At 39.0% G+C, this 21765-nt stretch overlaps 1 protein-coding gene across 1 annotated transcript in view; it reads right to left on the reverse strand.

Annotated features, from left to right (window-relative positions):
• LOC131251571 (uncharacterized) overlaps window positions 1-21765 on the reverse strand; it is a 121661-nt gene that overhangs the window by 76563 nt on the left and 23333 nt on the right. The window contains exons 5-9 of the mRNA XM_058252342.1: window positions 16761-16861; window positions 9170-9248; window positions 2560-2625; window positions 2244-2312; window positions 2079-2135 (exon numbers count right to left, since the gene is read on the reverse strand). Coding sequence (XP_058108325.1) covers window positions 2079-2135; window positions 2244-2312; window positions 2560-2625; window positions 9170-9248; window positions 16761-16861 — 372 coding nt within the window. The remainder of the gene's footprint in view (window positions 1-2078; window positions 2136-2243; window positions 2313-2559; window positions 2626-9169; window positions 9249-16760; window positions 16862-21765) is intronic.

The raw sequence follows: 21765 nt of genomic DNA on the forward strand, positions 1-21765 counted from the left end.
AGAATGAAAGAGAAGGATAACTTGGAATCACTCCATGGCATCACACCAAATTGCTCCAATCACAGGAGGTTTTACTTCATCACAAAGCAAAGAGAAAGATTTATTTATTTATTTATTTCATATACAATAATGGCTAGGGTGGGGACGTCCAATCCTTATATAGTCTCAAGAAAGACTTTTCATAAAAGATGCTCTCAGATAAAAAGTTTGACATAAAGACGCTCAATAAAATAAAATTTGTTCCTAACTCCCTAAACTCAGCAAAAATACAAGCTAAACAAAAAATAACAAATATATAAACAACTAAATAAACTAAACCATTTCGTGGCCCACGATCGAGATGTCTAATAATATTAAAATATTTAAAAGCCAATATGAAAACCAACCTAAACATGACCAGTGTTCCAAATATCGCCAATATTATCTACAATATCGATGATATTATTGGTATCATCAGGTGGCTAATACAAAAACTGGGGTAAAAAATTTTAATTTTTCCTAGCGGCAAAATATTGCCAATATTATTGATATTTCCGATAATATCAGTGACTTGCCAATACATATATTTACCTATATCGGCGATATAGCCGATACAGTGCCTATCGTTGAATGATTTAAAAATTATGAAAAATAAATTAAAATTTTGTCTATTTTTTATGTTGTTTGCTAATTATGTATGCATGTGTGGATGGATGGATGTGTTGTGCATGTATGGATGTATCACATATGCATTGTATGTATGCATATATGTATGAATGGAAAGATGGATGGAGGGAAAGATCGACGGATGGATGGATGCATGGAGGTATAATGATGTATGTATGATGCATGGATGTATATGTATGGATGGATGGATGCATAGATGTATCATGATGTATGTATGATTCATGGATGTAAAATATATGTATGGATGGATGCATGGATGTATCATGTATGTATGTAGTGGGAAAGAGAGAACAACTTCAAGCCACCTCATAAACTCCATGTAGGTTTGAGGCAAATGTATGCTTTTTCATTCTCTTTAGTTTGTGAATTTATTGCTTATGTTTTATTACTTACATGGTATGATATTTGAATGATATGAATTCATTTTGGTTACAATTGCACTACTTTTTCCGATAGCACATTGTTTAGGGCCCATTTGGTAGCTTGTATTTGGAATACACTAGAATCCAAATCATTAATCAAGGTGATTCCCAATCCTCAGTTGTGTTTGGTAGCTTGTATTCGGAATGCATTGGAATCCAAAAACAGGAGTGCATTGAAATTTTGTAGCATATTTACAAGAATTTGAATTAGATTACTAAATCAACTTTAATATCCCAAATTAGTGTAAGTGATATTTGATAGAATGATTGTAATAAGCCCATTGAAATATATACTTTAGCCAAAAATGATGAAAATCCGAGCCTTGGGTGGGCCACAAACATAGGATCACAAATGAGCGACTCACCAACATTTTTTAACCATCAATTTACATGGACAGTGTTTGGACTGTTCAGATCATTCTATTGATGTAATTTTAGTGTTGCAGCCAATAATTTGTTTGTTTTGGGGTATCATCAGCATGCCACGTGTACAATAGATTAGCAGCCTAGTAACATCTTTGTTACCCATGCGATTCTCCTACCTCTAAAAAGGAGCAAAATGGTTTTTGATTCTGAATCACAGCAAAAGCGAGAGATTTCAAGACACAACAAAACTGTGTATTTCAAATACCTCTGAATCCATGCGGCCAAATGACTTTCAGATTCCAAATGCGCTCAAATTCACGCAGCCAAACAACCACTTGGGCCCCTATAAAATGGAAACTCATTGTGTATAGTTGCATTTTGCAATATTTTGATTCCTAAATGTGTAAACATATCTTTTAACATCTCCTAAAACTTCCCTAAAAATTCCACCTTTTCCCCAATGTCTCTCGGCCAGCAATATTTTTCTAAATATCGGCAGTAATATCAGTGACATTAATACATGTCTCCATATTTGTGATCATAGATATATGTAACAATACCAACAATATGAACATAGAACATGGCACTGAAATTTGTTAAAGCACAGGGTTTAAAATAATGTACCTGAGAAAGATACCTCAATCTCTTAATGCATGTCATTGATTCCCCTAGGCCAGCTTCCTACACACTCCAACAAACACGCAGGTAACAAAGTGAAATGCAGAAAGGTGGCAAATCTGGGTATGCAGATTTGCTGATAATTGCATAATTTTTAATAATGCAAAGGACCTCTAATATCCTTATAGAATCCCGAATAAGAGCCTCAGCATCCTTCTCTTTCCCTTGAAGATAGAGCACCTAAGAAATAAACGTCAAGCAAGTTTTTCCCCAAATAAGGAACAGGTAAACATTCAGGTAAAAAACTATCGACAAGAGAGTTCAGGACAGATGTGATACACAATCATCAAGATATCAACTCTGATCATGGACACTTTTTCCAGCATCCAAATAAAACAATATAGTACATATCATAATACTCCAGACTTAACTGATGTACGGAATTAAGTGCTTTCTTTTGCTGATATACATGGGTCCAAGTGATTACCGTCCCGAGATGATACATTGTATCTGCATAGTCTGTATGGCCATAGCCTAGAATACGCCCCTTTATCTGCAAAAACACAAGTTGATGTTGAAGATAAAAAGTTACAGTTGGGGGGCCAGGGGGGGGGTTGGTTCCGTTAGATGATATGCCAATGAAGATACTAATGAAATTTTGAGTCTGAAAAGAGAAAGAAGGAAGAAGAAGAAAGAAAAGGAAGTAAGACTGTATGGTGTCAACATAATAAGTAATACATTAAGAACACAAAATGAGTATCAGGGAATACTGGGTTCATACCTTTACAGCCCGCTGCCAAAGAAAGCATCAAACAGCAACAAAGCAACTTGTCAGTGAAATGGAATAAGCAATGATACAGGCAATACCAAAATATCATCACAAATGCCCCTATGAAAGAAAAAGAACCATAGTAATGGCCATTGAGAAGCATGGAGTCATTTAGAGAGATGCATGTCAAAATCAAATAAAAGAAAGCATCTGAGCAAACCCCACCTAGATGAAACCAAATGCTTTTACTTGATCAGAACAAAAGCAAATTCTAGGGGTATTTTTAAGCATTCCAGCTTCCCAAGGCAGATAGGATGTGATACCACCATATTGTGATTGAGATGCAAATATGATCCATGGCACAGAAAATCCAGGAAAATAGAAGCATGCTTTTTCAATGCAGGTTCCATTAATACCACCCAAATACAAAGCGTAAAGAGTATGCTTGGGAACCCCTGTCAAGCACCGTACATCGGTACACCCACACATATTCAAAGAAGTAGAAAATTTTGACGTACTTCAGAGGGGATGAAAAAAAATGAACTGAGGGGGTTCTCTTTGCATTTAATATTTCTTTTCAACTACCCAAAGCTAATCATGAATCAAAACACATGTGGATATAAAATTCTTTTAAGTACACATGTCGTTGTTTGAGTATGAGTAGCAAATGAACATAAAAACAGAATCTTAGAGCTGGATCACATGCATTAAAGTATTAAGAGAGGGTTTTCATGCCACAGAGTGGAAGACAAGAAAAGGCATCACTTTGTTGAGGACCACATTTTTAAACCTGTCCAGTAGGGAGGCAAAGGCCAATACTGTATCTAGTCCAGTTCCACACGGCCTTTGAGTCAAAGGATTTCTGTTGTGTAGCTGTCTTGGATGAAGTTCTTACAGTTGACTATCTCCAGCAGCTCGATGGGTAACCCCAGAACAGCCAGTGTTGGTGGGCCATTCAGGGATCACTCTGGCATGCGATTGGTAGAATTTCTTGTCCAGGGTGTCAGAATTGCCCGGGGTTGACAGATTTGACCCCTTTTAATTGAAAAGCACTCAGGAAATGAGATCAAGCAGGTGAAATCTGGTCACTTTTCTTGGGAAGTGGTTAATCTAGAGAAGGAATTTCTAGACATCTACATGAAATCATGAATCGATTGTAGCTTTTTCCCATGTCCATAGAGATGCTAATTCTAATGCAGATAGGTTGGCAAAAAGGAGGGAGTCACGAGGGAGATGATCCTCATTAATGTTCCAAATTACTCTATCGGGTAATGGGGGTCTATTATGTGTTGGGGTTCCCTGGGTTGTCTTATTGGAACGGCATAGTGTTTTGGCAGCATGCCATGCCGCTGTAGGTGATGTTTTTGTTTCCTTTTTAAAATTCCCAATGTTATTCATTAAAAAAATGGGTGCATTATGTGTCTCTGGAATGCAAAAAAAACTATTGATCACTAGAACTTCAGTAAAGAAAGGCAAATCATAGATAAAAGGGAACCAAAGAGAAAAGGTGAAGCAGAGAGAAGGCAATTGGACACTGTAAGGATTGAACTACGGAGAAAGGGAACTATATTAAAAGAGAAAAAAAAAAAGGTGAATAAAAGAGAAGGTGATTTGATCCAGTGCATAAGAAGATGAATCATTGGAATCACACTTCGAGTGTGGTGATGCTTCACCCGAAGGAATGGCAGGCGCCGGATATCTACTACCATTTAGGGACATTCAGCACGTTAACAGAAGTTGTCGCCCCGGTGGATTGCAGATCAACACTTGATTGAGGCTGTCTTTATCGGAGTTGCAGACATGGAGATCATGAAAGCTACCATTGAGGGAATCGATCGTCAAATTGTCAAGGGGAGAACGATCAAACTTCAAGTGGCCAGGAACAGACTCATCCAAAGAATTAAAGGTCATGCCCCAAACACGGTTAGCGAAGACAAGGAAAAGGGTAAAGGTGCAATCAAACAAAGGATATGATGCTGTTGTGGTTGATGGTGCAATCATCAGAGCATAGGAGGCTCCTGGATTGCACCTTTGTTCTAACGGTGAGATTGGACCCATGCTCTAATACCACTTGATCCTCATTGCTAGTAACAGGTTGTCACCCTGGTGGATCGCAGATCAACACTTGCTTGAGGCTGTCTTTGTCGGAGTTGCAGACATGGAGATCGTGAAAGCTACCATTGAGGGAATCGATGATCAAATTGTCAAGGGGAGAAAGATCAAAATTCAAGTGGCCAGGAACAGACTTGAAGTACTCTTCCAAAGAATCAAAGGTCATGCCCCAAACATGGTTAGCAAAGACAAGGAAAAAAACGGAAAGGATAAAGTTGCAATCAAACAAAGGATATGACACTGTTGCGGTTGATGGTGCAATCATCAAAGCATAGGAGGCTCCTGGATTGCACCTTTGTTCTAACAGTGAGATTGGACCCATGCTCTAACACACTTGATCCTCATTGCTAGTAACAGATTTAGAAACCAAGGTAAATGTACCATTCCCTGAATCGAGGAAATAAAGACCACAATTTTCATGACACTACCGATCGTCTTCTTTGTTGCCAGATCTTGGATAACAAAATGAGAGGGTAAAACATAACATAACATTCAATTGACAGATAACAAATTTGAAGGAAAAGATGGGATAAACTATTAAAGGCATGGATAAAGATTCTGAAAGATGATTGGATAGTTTTATACGTGAGTCAATTGGATTTTAAATTGGTTTCTTTGGTTGAAATAGAACTTGTAAAAGGCTATATAGAGCTTATAATTATCGAACTTTATTTATACAGTTGACAACTTTACTATTTGCTCTGTGCTTCTTGTGATTGGAAACATTATCTAGAAGTGAGACTCTCCTAGACATTTTTTGGGAGAGATTCCCTAAGGCTTTGGTGTTGTGACTCCAGTATTTATACTTTCACCAATATTCTTCTCTATTTTTCTGCTTGCAATTAAAAGATTTTTGCCATTTCATGGTGGATCTAGAGAATCCAAATGTGTGCATTCAAAGTCTTCTCTATTGGGTTCGCTTCCATCTTAGTTGCTACGTTACATTTTGCCTTGGACTGGAAGATGTCTAGGTCTTTAGCCAAGCTAATGGAAGCATGGAGATTCAGATTCTACGGCAAAATGGGCAGATTTCATGAGATCTGTCCTATTTGGTGCTTTGGTCGATTTGGAACGAAAGCAGCAACATAGCATTTGAAAAAAAAAAAAAACACCCAAGGAGTGATCAATAGAACAACGGGTAAAATAAATATGCGGGCCCTATCACGCAAAGAATTTCAGAAGGCTAAATGACCTTTAGATAAAAAATTTAAAATTTAAATTTAAAAAAGTGGGCTGGAATTCACAGACGCAGTGCAGCCAAGTTGTAATACCAAGTGGAGTCAAAGGGGCAGATTGAAATTGGAACTTTGTTGGGTGTTCCCATGGGAACCCAGGTCCTCCAGGCACTTAGGGCATCATTTGTGACAAAGGTGGCCACATCCTTTGGGCTTTCTGTGGTCCAATAAGAGTCAAAGACTCTAACAAGGCAGAGACCTGTGTACTATTAGTGGGGTTTTTTGAAATCAGGTGGTTTTATTGCAATCAAATAGTCATTGAAGGGTAATTGGCTCCTGGGCTTCGTCCTCAGGCTTTACACCCTCAAGACTAGTTGGGTTACGCAACTCATCTACCCAGAAAGGAAAAAAGAAAAAAGAAAAAGAAAAAGATGGGCTACTTAAGTCCAGAACATTTGCAGATCCAAACCCTCCCTCCCTCCACTCTAACTGGGTTACCCAACTCATCCACCCAAAAAGGGAAAAAGAACTGGCCTACTTGGGTTAATCCCAGGACATTTTTAGATCCAATCTGGTGTCCTCCCTCCCTCCCTCCCTTGAATGGGTAGGTTCTGTTCTCATGCCCAATACAATTATCTTTCTTGAAAGGGCAGGAGTAGATGCTAACCTCAGGAATGCAATGCAAGTGTCTCAGGTGTGTGTGTCTGCGCGCGCGCGCACGTGTGCACTCATGTTCTATGTGTGCATGTGTGTTCACATGTATGCACAAAGGTGCATGTGCGATTGGCAAACCTCAGTTTTCAAACATCAATTCAGGATTTAACAAGATATTACTAAAACAATATCATGATTAAAACAAAATTACAATCAATGTTTTAAATATTGACGATATCAGCCAATATATCCCACAATATATCTTGTATCCCACCTGTGCGATAAGAAATGCACAGGTAATGCCGATATTTCTCACATGTTCGATCTGGTGAGCATTTTCAATTTCATATCCCTTTTTCCTTGTTGAAATTATGTTCAATCAGTGTCAAATGGTTATAAATCCATTGGTTCTTCATGTTTTACATGAAAAAGTCATAAAGTTGGAGCTTTGATTTCAATATCCACTGGTTCGTCATTTTCTCTATGTTTTTTTTTTTCGAAATTTTCCTTCAACTAGCTGTCAAGTGAGAGTAATTTCGAAGTATTTAGGAGCATTTGATGAAATGATTATCACATACACTCTAATTTCGAAATTTGAGTGTAGGTGGTCCGATTTGGGGGGAAATTTTGAAACTTTCCCAATTTCTCCCAAATTGCTTGCAATTTTGCACTCCAAACATGAAATCAAGTATGTATGAGGGCTAATCTACTGATTTGTTAAGTCCTTGTCAATTTTCAAAAAAAAAAAATCATTTTTAAATTAAAAATTATTAATAATAAAATTTATTAAAATATTAATTTTGTTGTTCGAAATTTCCCTTCAACCAGCTGCCAATTGAGACTAATATCAAAGTATTTAGGAGTGTTTGATGAAATGATCATCACATACACTCTAAATGTTATGCATTTAATTTAAATATAGTTGCATTAGTTCAGTCAGACAACGCATAGCTTAGGACCCTATACAAATGAAACCTATTATGTGCACTTCTTTTTTAAGATGTTATAATTTAAAAGTGTGTATTGAGGTCTTTTTGAACAATTCCTGAAGTTTCATTAAAAAATTCAACCATTTCCCAATGTTTTCCCATGTTTCCGAAAAAGTGTTACCAGCTACAAACGATACATATCTGTATCTCAGGGATGCGATAAGTAACACGATACCGATATTTCGAACACTAATTACAATTAATGATTTTCACATTTATAGCGTGTAGCTTAAGCTAATCAATACTTATATTTTTAATTCAAAAATAAAAAATTATATATGATAAATAGTATTAAAAAAAAAGTAAAAGATATAAAAATGCCTAACAGAAAATTTATTTTTCATTCTTTTAAGTATAAGCATGTAAAAAAAAAATTATTAATTATGATTTGTCAAAAGCTAATCTACGTATATAAAGTTATACAACAAATCAAATAATTATTGCATTAACAACTTTCTAAGCAAACCACTTTAATTAATAATGTCTAATTAAAACCACAACTCACAACTCACAAGTATGAAAAGAAATAAAAATCCCATAGATTAGCATTATTAAATACAACACCGATGTCGTCAATATGAAAAGGGATTTTCGAAAACCCTTTTTCTTTTTAGTTTTAAAGGTTTTTTAGTGTGTGAGTTTCACACCAACTTTAACAAAGGATCAGCACCATTTTAAGTGAAAGTAAACATAAAAATGTTTGGTCTTAACTTTACATTTTTAAGGTTTTTTTTATGATGTGAGTTTTACACAATTTTTTTAAAAAAATTAAATTAAATTAAAAAAAAATACATTGTAGAGTACGCTACAAACACTACATTATACGTAGCTGTAGCGTACACTACAGGGGATTTATGCTATTTAGCTACGCTACTTAGCATACACTATGAATGCTATTTGAAACACTTTGTGCAATGGAGACCATGAACTACACCAGTTAGAAGGATTGAGTTGGTACAAGTTGAATGCTCTAAAAGGGCAAGGGGAAGCTCAAAAGGACCTAGGTGGTGGTATTAAGAAAAGACTTGATGAACTATGGTCTAACTTATGGCCCTCGACAGTGAGGAATGGCGGAAAAGGATTCACGCAGCCAATCCCAATTAGTTGGGATAAGGCTTAGATGATGCTGATCTATTCCCATAGTATGTAATTCAACCCCATCGCTAGTTCATTCTTTATATTTCATGTATTATAGTTCCTTCAGCCCTTTAATCTTAAACTTAGCTCCCTTGTTTCTCTAATTCTGTCTTTTACATAGCCTGAAAAGGATCTGTCCAGAAAAGATTTCACATGATGTCCCTCAGTCACCAGTTGTTATAAAGGGTGCTATCGTCACTAAACTAGAATGGACAGGAAACAAGAAATCTGTAACCAATCCCAATTTAAAAGTTTTGATACCTCATAACATATCCGAGCTTGTTCAAGTTTTCGTTGTACAAGATAAAATTGCCCGAGGTTATGCAAAGCAGCACCAACTCTGCATTAAACATGACAATTAGTTTCCTACAAATTATGGATAGGGCATCATATCAAGCAGTTGAAGCTTATCCCACAAGACCAATACAACACAGGACACATTTTAATTGAGATACATATAAGACCATATGAAAAAATAGAAACAACTCATACATGTTCAAAACTTTGAATGGCAAGAAGCAAAGTACATGTAGATGGCATTGGTGATGCAAAGAAAAGGAATGAACTACAAACTGAACAGCATACCTTTTGGAATTTCACTGGTGATGCAGAGAAGCATGCACATAGTGTTTGAAATATTAGTATAGCTGCAAGTTTCGCTAGCTAGGGATACAGAAACAATATTGTTATCACCAATAATATCGCCGATTCCCAGAAATTCAGGGAAGCATGCGAAAAATGGTGGAATTTTTCAGTGAAATTTCGGGAGATGCATCCATCCACCCATGCATGCATGCACACACACATGCAAACACACATGTATGATCCATCCATCCATCCATGCATGCGTGCGCGATGCACACACACATATACACATCCATCCATCCATGCATGTATATACATGCATACAAAACACACATGCATGATCCATTCATCCATCCATCCATGCATGCACACACACACACACACACACACACACACACACACACACACACACACATCCGTCTAACCAACCATCCAACTATCCATCCATCCATCCATGCATACATACATACACCCAACCATCCATGTATGCATACATAACATATATACACATACAAGCACGCATTTCATCATAAAACCATGCACCCATAAAAAAAAAAAAAATTGAAATGAATTTTTTTTCTTAATAAATAGATTTTTGGTGATATCAATATATTAGCAGTACATTAGTGATATTATCGAAATATTGCCGATACACTGGCGATACAAAGAGACACCTGAAATTTACACAATCGAAAATATTAGTGATACATTGGCGATATTGATACATTGGCGATATAAGAGACACCTGAAATTTACACAATCAAAAATATTGACGATACATTGCCGATATCGATACGTTGGCGATATATCGACGATACCTACAATTTTCAATACTACTAGTGTTATCGGAATCGCTGAGCTAGAGATACAGATAATATTGGGGATATTTCGATAATATCAGGGATACTTCGAACAATGCATGCACAATCTGTCCTGAAATTTTTGGCAAAGGATAGTCTACTTGTAGAGAAAATTTTCTTTGGAGAATTCTCCCTTTTGCTATCCTTTGGGTTGTTTGAAGGAAATAAACAACTGCATCTTTGACAATGTTTTGGCACCATCGAGAAGCAAGTGGAGGTCGTCAAAGTTCATGAACAAATCATATGTACTTAAGTATTGGAACACAACAGAGCAAGGTATCTACAAGGTTCCCAAAAGAAATGATGCAGGACATGGAAAATTAAATATGATATGCAAGATTTCAGGCTTAGATCCTACCAATTCAGGAACAATCACACAAATTCCACGTCCCACATGAAAATCCAAACATACAATTAAAAAGGGGAATCTATGCGGGTCCAAGCCGACACAGGCTAGGACTGGACCAATAAAAATTATAAACCAAACGATGTCAAAGGGAAATAAAATCAACTACTCATGCATAAAAATCAGTCCCTAATCCAAGGGATTCCCTAATTTCAATTCAAGGAACCCTAAGGTGATAAAAAGGGGCAAATCAATTAGGGATCATATAATCTAGGGTTAGGATTCATGAAAAACGGCTATGAGAGGATAAAAGAGGATAAAAACCTGAGCCAAAAGATGATCCCGCGTGTCGACAGCAACAATGGCCCAGACGGACGTGCGTGTGATCCCGGCCGTATGTGTGTGGGGCCCACTATTCAAAAAAAGGCCACCTTGGCCCTAGTCAGCCAGGGATGGACTCCAAAACCCCAAATCTCAGCTCGATCCGATGTACGGTTTGTGCGTGGTGCTCCGCCGAAGTTTCAGTCGCCTGCGGGCCGAAATCTGGAAACCTGTTGTAATGAAGAAATCTGATACAACAAAAGGACAAATTCGAAATACGGATGGTGGGGGGAAGATGGAAAAAAAGATGATGGAAGATGGGGGTGAATTGGGATCGATGTGGCTTCGCACCACGGTAGTTAGCCCTTCGAAAAGGGAGGGCTTCGCACCTACTTTTGAATTCTTCCACAACTCATGAAGAAAGCAGAAAAATAAAGCAGGAATTTTTTATTAACTTCAATGAATGAAAAGAACTACAAGGGGTGCCTATTTATAGGGAGAACCCAATATCCAAAAACTCGCACCATGTGCGACACCTATTACTTGGCGATGAAGTAAACTAAAATAAAAACCAAACAAGGAAATCTAAAGAGTTCACGATGTTCTAAATAATAACAATAAGCAAAACCTAAAATATAAAACCAATCCGACGAGTGGGCCACGATCATGAGATCCTATGGTGGGCTTTTCTTGACTATCGGGCCACTTTTCTGAACCAAAACTTGACTTCTAGCTAGGAGGCCCTCCCTGGACGTCGTCATCGAGCCAGATCGATGGTGGGGTCCTCCTTCTACGTACGTACATGCGTAGGGGGGGCGGCGTGAGTGCGCGTGATGTCCCTATCAATTCTCCCCGACTGCAAAGATTTCGCCACTTGCGAAATAAAACTCCTGAACCGCTCCAGGATGTCAAGATCAAGTCTTTGAAGCTCCTCCTTAGTGAGCCACGTGCTGTCTGAGCTGGGCGTGACTTCCATTTAACCACGTACTTCTGAAACCCGCCATCCGACGTTGAAACTATCTGATGGTCCAGGATATCCTCTATTTCCTTTTGGGTGTGTGAAGGTTAGGTATGGGAGATAGAGGCTGGAAAAATGAGTCGGGAAGGATAGGTATGGGTGGTAAAGGCTGGGAAGATGGGTCGAAACAGGTAGATATGGGAGGTAGAGGCTGGGAACATGGGTCGGGATAGGTAGGTATGGGACGTAGAGGCTGGAAATATGGGTTTGGAAGGATAAATATGGGAGGTAGAGGCTGGAAAAATGAGTCGGGACGGGTAGGTATGGGACGTAGAGGCTGGAAAAATGGGTCGGGAAGGGTAGGTATGGGAGGTAGAGGCTGGAAAGAAAGGTTAGGAAAAGTAGATATGGGAGGTAGAGGCTGAAAAAATGGGTTGGGAAGGGGCCATGATTCAAAGGATAAATATGGGGAATTAGGATGGGTGGGCGAAGGGCCGGACAAAGTATTAGTGGTCCCCTGAAAAGTAACTAAATCCTCCACATCGGATGCGAAACTAATTCCCATGGAAGGTGGAAGATCTACCTCATACACATTGAGACCGTTTCGTTTTATAATTTTGACGGGTCTAACGCTACACACGTGTAACTTACGAACGACACTCGAAGGATACCGCTCGGGCCTGATGCAGACCATCACAGAGTCCCCAATATTAAATCCTTTGAAACATTTATACTGGTCTGTAGAAAATGTGCAATGTTCATTATTAGTCATGATCTTCTACCGATTTCTTGATGCGATGAATGAATGTAATGCACAAAAGACTCTGCAGACTCTAACGGCCTATAGGACAGTGACATAGGGACAAGATCAATAAGTTTCCTAGGTTTATAATCAGTAACGACTTCACGAGGACTTAGACCTATGGACCTATCGACAAAATTATTCAACGTAAACTCGGTTGTAGGTATTACGGTGTCCCATGTTCTGGTGTGCTCTATATCCCTCTTAGGGGACTCATCTGGTAGATCATCAGAACAAACATCACGAAACTCATCCACTACCGGAATGACCTCAGTGGGTAACTCTACACTAACATCTGGTGCACTCTCTCCAGTCACAAGGCTGCACATGTTGTACCCCTCAAAATAGTGGTCTTGATGTCCCTCATGGGGTGGGTATACGGGTGCACGCCCATAACTGATTCCTTAGCCAACTCCATTCATTGGTCTATCCTTCAGGCCACCTGCCTGAGATTGGACATCTATCCCAATGGTGGGGTTTGTCCTGGCGATGGTCTTTAGTCGGGCAATGCGTTCATCAAGCTGCTCAAAGTATTGGTCCATTTCCAAGTGCTTAATCATAAACTCCAACTCCTAAAACAACTTGTTTAGTGACTCTTGCAATTGTTTCATGTTTAGTGTAGGGTGCCAACCAAAATTCAGCAATATAGTTGTCAAAATATAAGAGTTTTTTTTTTTTTTTTTTAATTTTAAAGAATCGACCTAGTTTCTAAAAAACGAAAAAGGAAAGTTTCTAAAGAAACAAATTAGGAAAGCTTCTAAAAAATAAAAAAAAAAACAAATTAGAAAAGTTTCTAAAAAAAAACAACCTAGTTTCTAAAGAAAAAGAAAAAAGGAAAGTTGCTAAAAATAGAAAGTAAGTTAGTTTCTAAAAAAGAAAAAGGAAAGTAAATTAGTTTCTAAAAAAGAAAAAGGAAAGGAAATTAGTTTCTAAAAACAGATTAAGAAAGTTTCTAAAAAATTAGTTTATAAAAAAAAAAAAAAAAGGAAAGTTTCTAAACCTAGAAATAGAAAACTAAGTTAATTTCTAAAATAATTCAAATAAGGGGATAACAGAAAATTTCAGCAGCTTATTTCAGGGTTTATGGACCTCTAAATAGCCATATGTGATGAGAATTGATGCGTAATGGACATAAACAACCAAACCCTAAACATGTAATGAATTCCCCTACAAGAACCCTAAGCTCTGATACCAAATTTGATGCAAGACATGGAAAATTAAATATGATATGCAAGATTTCAGGCTTAGATCCTACCAATTCAGAAACAATCACACAAATACCACATCCCACATGAAAATCCAAACATACAATTAAAAAGGGAAATCTATGCGGGTCCAAGCCGACACAGGCTAGGACTGGACCAATAAAAATTATAAACCAAACGATGTCAAAGGGAAATAAAATCAACTACTCATGCATAAAAATCAGTCCCTAATCCAAGGGATTCCCTAATTTCAATTCAAGGAACCCTAAGGTGATAAAAAGGGGCAAATCAATTAGGGATCATGTAATCTAGGGTTAGGATTCATGAAAAATGGCTATGAGAGGATAAAAGAGGATAAAAACCTGAGCCAAAAGATGATCCCGCGTGTGGACAGCAATAATGGCCCAGACGGACGTGCGTGTGATCCTGGCCGCACGTGTGTGGGGCCCACTATTCAAAAAAAGGCCACCTTGGCCCTAGTTGGCCAGGGATGGACTCTAAAATCCCCAAATCTCAACTCAATCCGATGTACGGTTTGTGCGTGGTGCTCCGCCAAAGTTTCAGCTCGCCTACGGGCCAAAATCTGGAAACCTGTTGTAATGAAGAAATCTGATGCAACAAAAGGACAAATTCGAAGTACGGATGGTGGGGGAAGATGGAAAAAAAGATGATGGAAGATGGGGGTGAATTGGGATCGATGTGGCTTCGCACCACGGTAGTTAGCCCTTCGAAAAGGGAGGGCTTCGCACCTACTTTTTAATTCTTCCACAACTCATGAAGAGAGCAGAAAAATAAAGTAGGAATTTTTTATTAACTTCAATGAATGAAAAGAACTACAAGGGGTGCCTATTTATAGGGAGAACCCTATACCCAAAAACTCGCACCATGTGCAACACCTATTACTTGGCGATGAAGTAAACTAAAATAAAAACCAAACAAGAAAATCTAAAGCGTTCACGATGTTCTAAATAATAACAATAAGCAAAACCTAAAATATAAAACCAATCCGACGAGTGGGCCACGATCATGAGATCCTATGGTGGGCTTTTCTTGACTATCGGGCCACTTTTCTGAACCAAAACTTGACTTCTAGCTAGGAGGCCCTCCCTGGACGTCGTCATCGAGCCAGATCGATGGTGGGGTCCTCCTTCTACGTACGTACGTGCGTTGGGGGGGGGGCCATGAGTGCGCGTGATGTCCCCATCAAGAAAGCTACACAGAAACCGCCATTAAGCAGTGTTTAGAAGTTGAACTTTGATGGGTCTTCCTTTGTCAATTGTGGGCTGCAGGGTACTGGTGTTCTTTGAGATGAAAGCATAAGGACATATCTAGGGGAGCTAGGGAATGCTCCTACTTGAATGAGGTGCAAGTGAGGGCTTTAAGAGAAGGCTTAAGAAAAATAGTCTCCTTAAACTTCCCCAGTAGGGTGACAATCGGATGTGATTCTACTAACAACATCTCATGTTTGAAGGAGAAGCTGAGCAGTGCAGTCTGCCACTTTCGAATGCAGCCTAAATATTTCAGTTGCTTCTATTAGTAGAGATTCTTATGAAATAGCCAGCTCTTAGTTGATTCAGGACAATTAACCACTTGCTCTAAATGCTCGAACTGATAGAGCATGGGGAATTAATCCCTTTATCTCATAGATCAAGCCCAAATCCATGGGTTAGGTCCTCGACCGAACCCTTCTCATGGGCCCCAAATCCATGGGTTCCGCAAACACTTGCTTCACACGGGCCGCCCACCCTAAGTGTGGCCCTGCATCCCACAGCCACCTCACTCAAGCCCAGTGTGAAAATGAAGGTGAGGAGTCTCGAAAACGATACCTCCCGCTCTTATACCAATTTGATGCAGAACAATTAACCACTTGCTCTAAAAGCTCAAACTAATAGAGCGTGGAGAATTAATCCCTTTATCTCATAACCCAGGCCCCAAATCCATAGGTTAGGTCCTCGGCCGAACCCTCCTCGTGGGCCCCAAATCCATGGGTTCTACCTCCTCTTGGGCTCCAAATCCATGGGTTCCACCTCACATGAGCCACCCACCCCGAGTGTACCCCTGCATCCCACAGGCCACTCCACTCGAGCCCAGTGTGAAGATGCCCCTGCATTATTAGCTAGGCAGCAGGTGACCAAGCAGCTCTTTGCATAGAGAATTTGTTTTTCCTTGTCTAAATACATTCTCCAATTTTACTGCTCGTATTTGATTTTTAGTGAGATCTCCACAAATTCATAATGAAAGAAATACATCATATGCACGAAAATGCATACAAATACAGTTCAAAAAATGGCTGGTTTCTTATCTACATTCTTTTTTGGCAATCACTCAATAATAGAAATTTTTACAATCATTATAGAGGAAATCTCAGATTTGTGTCATGGGAAGCTAATCACATTTGATGCCATTCACAAAGAAGCAAAGAGGGATGTGAATGAGCCAGCAAAATCCAGGGCTTGTATTCTGGATATGGTTATTGAAGATAGGGGCTGAATTGTTGTGGGGCTGGTTCCAAGTAATGTTGTGTGGGCCGGGTTTGTGGTGTTGCATTTGGTTTTCTTCTCTGTGGGGTTCTCTTTCTGTTTTTGAGATTTCCCCCTTCTTGTATGCTTCAAGTTCTGTTTTCTTAATAAAAATATGTTCCAATCTTCATAAGAGAAAAATAAAAAATAAAAAAATTGTACGATCTGCTGGCATCCAAATTAACTACCTAACTGTCAAACTTTCCAGCAAATCCAAATAGAATCTTACCAAGAAAAATAAAAATCCATGACTTACCGTATATCCTCAAGCCCAAATGATTTCTCCAATATGTTAATAGCCTCCAAGTACAATGGCTCTGCTTTCTCAAATTCCTTCCTTACCCTGTAGAGCTCAGCCTGTAATTGTATGATAACTGTCAACTCATTTTATTTTTTTAAGAGTGACTAGAAATTTCATTAAAAAAGGGAGACTAAAATTACAACAAAAGGGAGGAATCCCCAAACAATGACTGAAGTTGGATTTCAAAGCCTCATTAAATCAAATAATTAATTGATCGTGAACAGTAAAATAATCAATAACCAGATAGAATATGGGCTGAAATTCCACAAAATAACACCTTGATAAGCACTAGCATTATGGGGCTATATAAATAAGTGCAATTTTAGTTTATTGAATTCTATCGTGCCATTGTCGTGGAAAAGGTAGGAAACTATGTTACTGGAGCACATTGGTACATGTGTCGGATGGTTCGAAAAAATTATCCAAAAAAATGTGCAGGGAAAAAAGCTACAAAGATCCATCAAGGCAACGGATAAAAATCACCAATACATAGAGAAAGACAAGACCCCTTCCTTAGCCAAGGAATCAGCAAGGCTATTGGCCTCTCTCAAAATTTGATAGAAATAAATTTCCAAATTACAGGAAGACAGTCCAAGGGCTGCACTCACTTGTCCTTCAAATCTCAAGGTCCTGGTAGAGTGGTTCCCAATTAAAATGGGTATGGCAGCAGAGAAAACAGGAATGAGTATAGAATATGGCATGGGTAATGACACAAAAAAACATAATATATTGGGAGATGATATATAAAATATAAATTGGTTGTTTCCATTGATATAAATATACTCTTGTTTAGTATTGAATAATACTCAAGAAATGTGACAAATTTGGCAACTGGCCTCCAATCTTGCAGTTTTTGGGATACATGTGTTCCTGACATGTCAAGACAGGTATCCCAAGCTTTGGGATAAATAATAAATTGAAGGACCACATATTACTTGGTTGTCATAACTAGAAAGCAATAGGGAATTATTTCCTGGAATTCAAGATTCTAGAGTACATTCTGGGATTAGTGTTGCATCTGGTTGGGAAGTACTCGGTTAGTACGCAGGGCTGTCCAAGGCCTGTCCAGATCTGCACAGTAAGCTGAGCACGTAACTGAACCCAGCCTGGCCCATTGTGCAGCCTAACTATTCATTATGCCTAATCACCATGGAGGCCTTAGATGCAGCAGTAACACACCCCAAACTCGGCTTTGGCTGAAACTTTGTCAGGCTGGCTGCAGGCTGCAGCTCTAAATGGGAAAGGGACCTAAGAGTTTGTTTAAATGAACTCCCAATCTCATACAAAATAACTAATATTTTGGTGGAAGTTGGAACTGATCCTTTGTGGAATGTTTCAGGTAGCAAACATAGGAATTTTGGTGATAGTTGGAAAGGATAAATATCCCAACCTGACATTTTCTGCATATTGATTTGGAAATAACAGCTGTTGTCAGCTGGACTTTCTCAGGACATCCAATGCAGCCCAACTTAGAAGGGAGTATCAACGATGTTATACATCTTTTTTTCCCAAAAATTGATGATTGTATTAAGATTGAAAAACCTTACAAAAAGTATAGCAGGCCCCAAACTCAGACCCCTCACATCACTCAAATAGCAGGCCCACCATTACAAACAACAGAAAAAACAAAAAACAAAAACAAAAGAAACTATGAAAACATAAATCTGCCATCAAGCACGCAACTAAAAACTTTCCCGATACCCCCACATATCTGCCTTTGAGAGAAATTCTGGCTTTACAATCATCCAACTAATAATCATATGGAGAAACCTTCTTTTAACAAGCTTGTAAAAAACATGGAATCCAGATATTGGCCCTCCAGGAGATCAAGCTTGAATCTTTTAATGGCATCACTCTCCGATCTATTTGGGGAGCCAAGAATGCTGGTTGGTCAGTTCTGAATGCAGAGGGTTCTAAAGGTGGGATTTTAGAAGCATGGAATGAGAAATTCTGGGTGGCAGAAGATCATAACATAGGGTCTTTCTCAGTTTCGGTTGTCTTCAAGGATATATCATCCGATTTCAGATGGTTATTCTCTGCTGTCTATGGACCCTGCATTCCGACCTAGAAGAACCTATTCTGGTCTAAACTTAACCAGGTTAGAGCTTTGTATAATCTTCCATGGTGCATGGGGGGGTGATCTCAACGTGATCAGATTCACTCACAAGAAATCCCCCGCCCCCCCCTCACTGGGCGCATGACAAGAAGCATGAAAAGCTTTGAGGTGTCGGTAAGAAATGATGATATGGTCAACAAACCTATGGGGGGAGCCAGATTTACCTGGTCAAATGGTAGACGGAACCTGTCTTGGCAACATTAGACAGATTTTTGTTCTCTTCACAATGGGCAACTAAATTCCCTCTAGCAGTTCTTCAAGCGCTTCTCAGATCTATCTCTGATCATCGTCTGATTATTCTTGATGCGAAACAGGACAGCTGGGGACCTAAGCCATTTCATTGTGAGATTGTATGGTTGGAGACTGACAATTTCGAAAACATGGTTAAGGAATGGTGGCGATCTTTTTCAGTGATCGGATCGGCCGCCAGCAGATTAGCCCAGAAACTCTTAACTCCTTAAAACAAAACTATCAGCATGGAGGAAGGAGGCTTATTGCAAAGGTCAGGACAAGTTGGAAGGGATTGTCTGCGAGCTGTAGGACTTAGAGATTAAAGAGGAGGCTGAAACTCTCTCTTCTGAGGAGCAATGCAGAAGGTTCTCTCTCTCGTCGGAATACTCAAGTCTTCTCAAGCAAGAAGAAATCATGTGACGTCAAAGATCGAGAGTTGTTTGGTTGAAGGAGGGTGATAGAAATACGGCCTTCTTTTATGGAATAGCCAGCGCTAGGGCAAGGAATAATCATATTGGCAGCTTATCAGTTGAAGGTAGAAGGTTGGAGGAGAAGGAAGAAATATGTTCAGCAATTGTGGAATTCTACTCAAAACTGCTATCTAGAGAAGATTGACCACGTCCAGTGCTAGATAATCTTCAATTTCGGTCCATGTCAGTAGCAAATTTGGAGTCTCTGGTTAGGATGTCAGAGATCTCGCATTAATGAACAAGCCTTTGCTAGGTAAATGGCAATGGCGATTTAGCATTGAGGAAGATAAACTTTGGAGCGTAGTTATTGCTCGAAAGTACGGTCTAGAAGAGATGGGTTGGGAGATCAAGAAATCATCTCTATATCGCACCTTGGCTATTTGGAAGGCAATTTCATCGGTGGCTCCATCAGTTATGAGCGCATCATCATTCATTCTTGGTAATGGTGAGCGGATCTGTTTTTGGGAGGACACCTGGTGAGGTAGCAGACCTCTAGCAGAGTTTCCATCCTCGTCCTCGCTTTCTCCAGAGAAACACATTTCGGTCCAAAGATGCTTCTCATCCGAAGGTGGTAGGGGTGCATGGTGCCCTCCATGTATTAGGGTTCTCTAGGATTCTGAAGCAGTGGAGTTTGCAAAATTATTCGAGCGCCTCCAATTATATATTCCATTCCCGGACTCAACCGACACTTAAGTCTGGATTGCATCATCCTTAGGAGCATTCTCAGTTAAAGTCCTTTTACAACAATATGCACCATACAAGGAACTCCCATAGCTCCATCTTCCCAGTCGATTTTTGGACCTATGGGGCCCCTCCTAAGGTTTCTTTGTTCACATGGCTGGCTGGCAGGAAACGGATCCTTACGATTGACAAGCTTCAGAAAATGGGAATGTTCCTCCCAAACATATGCCTTTTTTGTATGAGTGGTGCTGAATTTGTTGTTTGCCAATCAACTTTGGAGTTGTATTCTGCAATTCTTCGAAGTTCATTGGGTTATGCTTCTTCAGTCCACCTCCTCATTCAGGAATGGCACAGCATACAACTGCCCAAAAAAAGTCTTATTCTTTGGAGAATGAGCCTCCCGGCATGCTTTTGGAATATATGGGTGAACATAATGTGCGCTACTTTGACAACAAGCTCAAATCTCCGGATCAAGTCCTTTGGTGGTCAAAGAAAGACGCTTTAGAGTGGGCTTCGAATATTCATCAATCTGACAACAATGTAGTGCATTCCTTTTTGGGTCTTTAAGATATTTTCTTTTTGTATTCTTTCAGCCTTGTCAATTTGTTAGGTTGTCTTCTAATAAAATTACTTATAGCTCTTCAAAAAAAAAAAAAAGCCTCCGCCAATGCTACTTTGTCCTCAAAACAATTCTAGAGTTTCACTACAACAACAAGCCCCACAAGATCCCAACAAAGCACATCTTCCAAAGGGACTCCTCACCAATGTTCCAAATATCGGCGATATTATCAATATTATCTAATATCGCCAATATTATTGATAACACGAAATCAACACTACCAAAACTGCTGGAAGTGAAAATTTTACCAAATATCACCAATAAAAAAAAATTTATAATATTAGCGATACTTAGAGATTTTATTGAATGTGCATACCGTGAAAAAGAAAAAAAAAAAAAAACTCAAATGGAGGCCAAGAACTATGATGGTTAGGAGTGAGTTGGTTCAAGTTGAAGGATGTAAAGGGGAAAGGGGAAGGCCCAAAAGGATGTGGATGGAGGTAGTAAGAAAAGATTTGATAGCCCATAGTTTAACCGAGTACATGGACCTTGATAGAAGAGTAGAATGGTGGAACAAGATTTGTGTAGCCAACCCCATAGATGGGATAAGGCTTAAACAACGATGATGACAATGATGAAAATAAAACCAACTAAACAACTGCTCAATGAATATGTGGCATTCATTTAAATGAGAGGATGTGCGTCGTCCCTTGAAGTCTAAAGAAGATGATGCCTAATCAGAGGATCCTCTTACAACCATCTGATTGAATTTAATGAGCCACCTTGAAAGCAAACCATAGCTGGAGGTATTGTGTGTCATAAACTTAACTGCAGTTCATAAAGATAAAACTCAAGCTACAATCTTTGTTGCAATGTTGGCTGGTCCAATGTAAGCAGCATTAA

This window comes from Magnolia sinica, chromosome 7 (genome assembly GCF_029962835.1).
Source record: "Magnolia sinica isolate HGM2019 chromosome 7, MsV1, whole genome shotgun sequence".
Classification (NCBI taxonomy): Eukaryota; Viridiplantae; Streptophyta; class Magnoliopsida; order Magnoliales; family Magnoliaceae; genus Magnolia; species Magnolia sinica.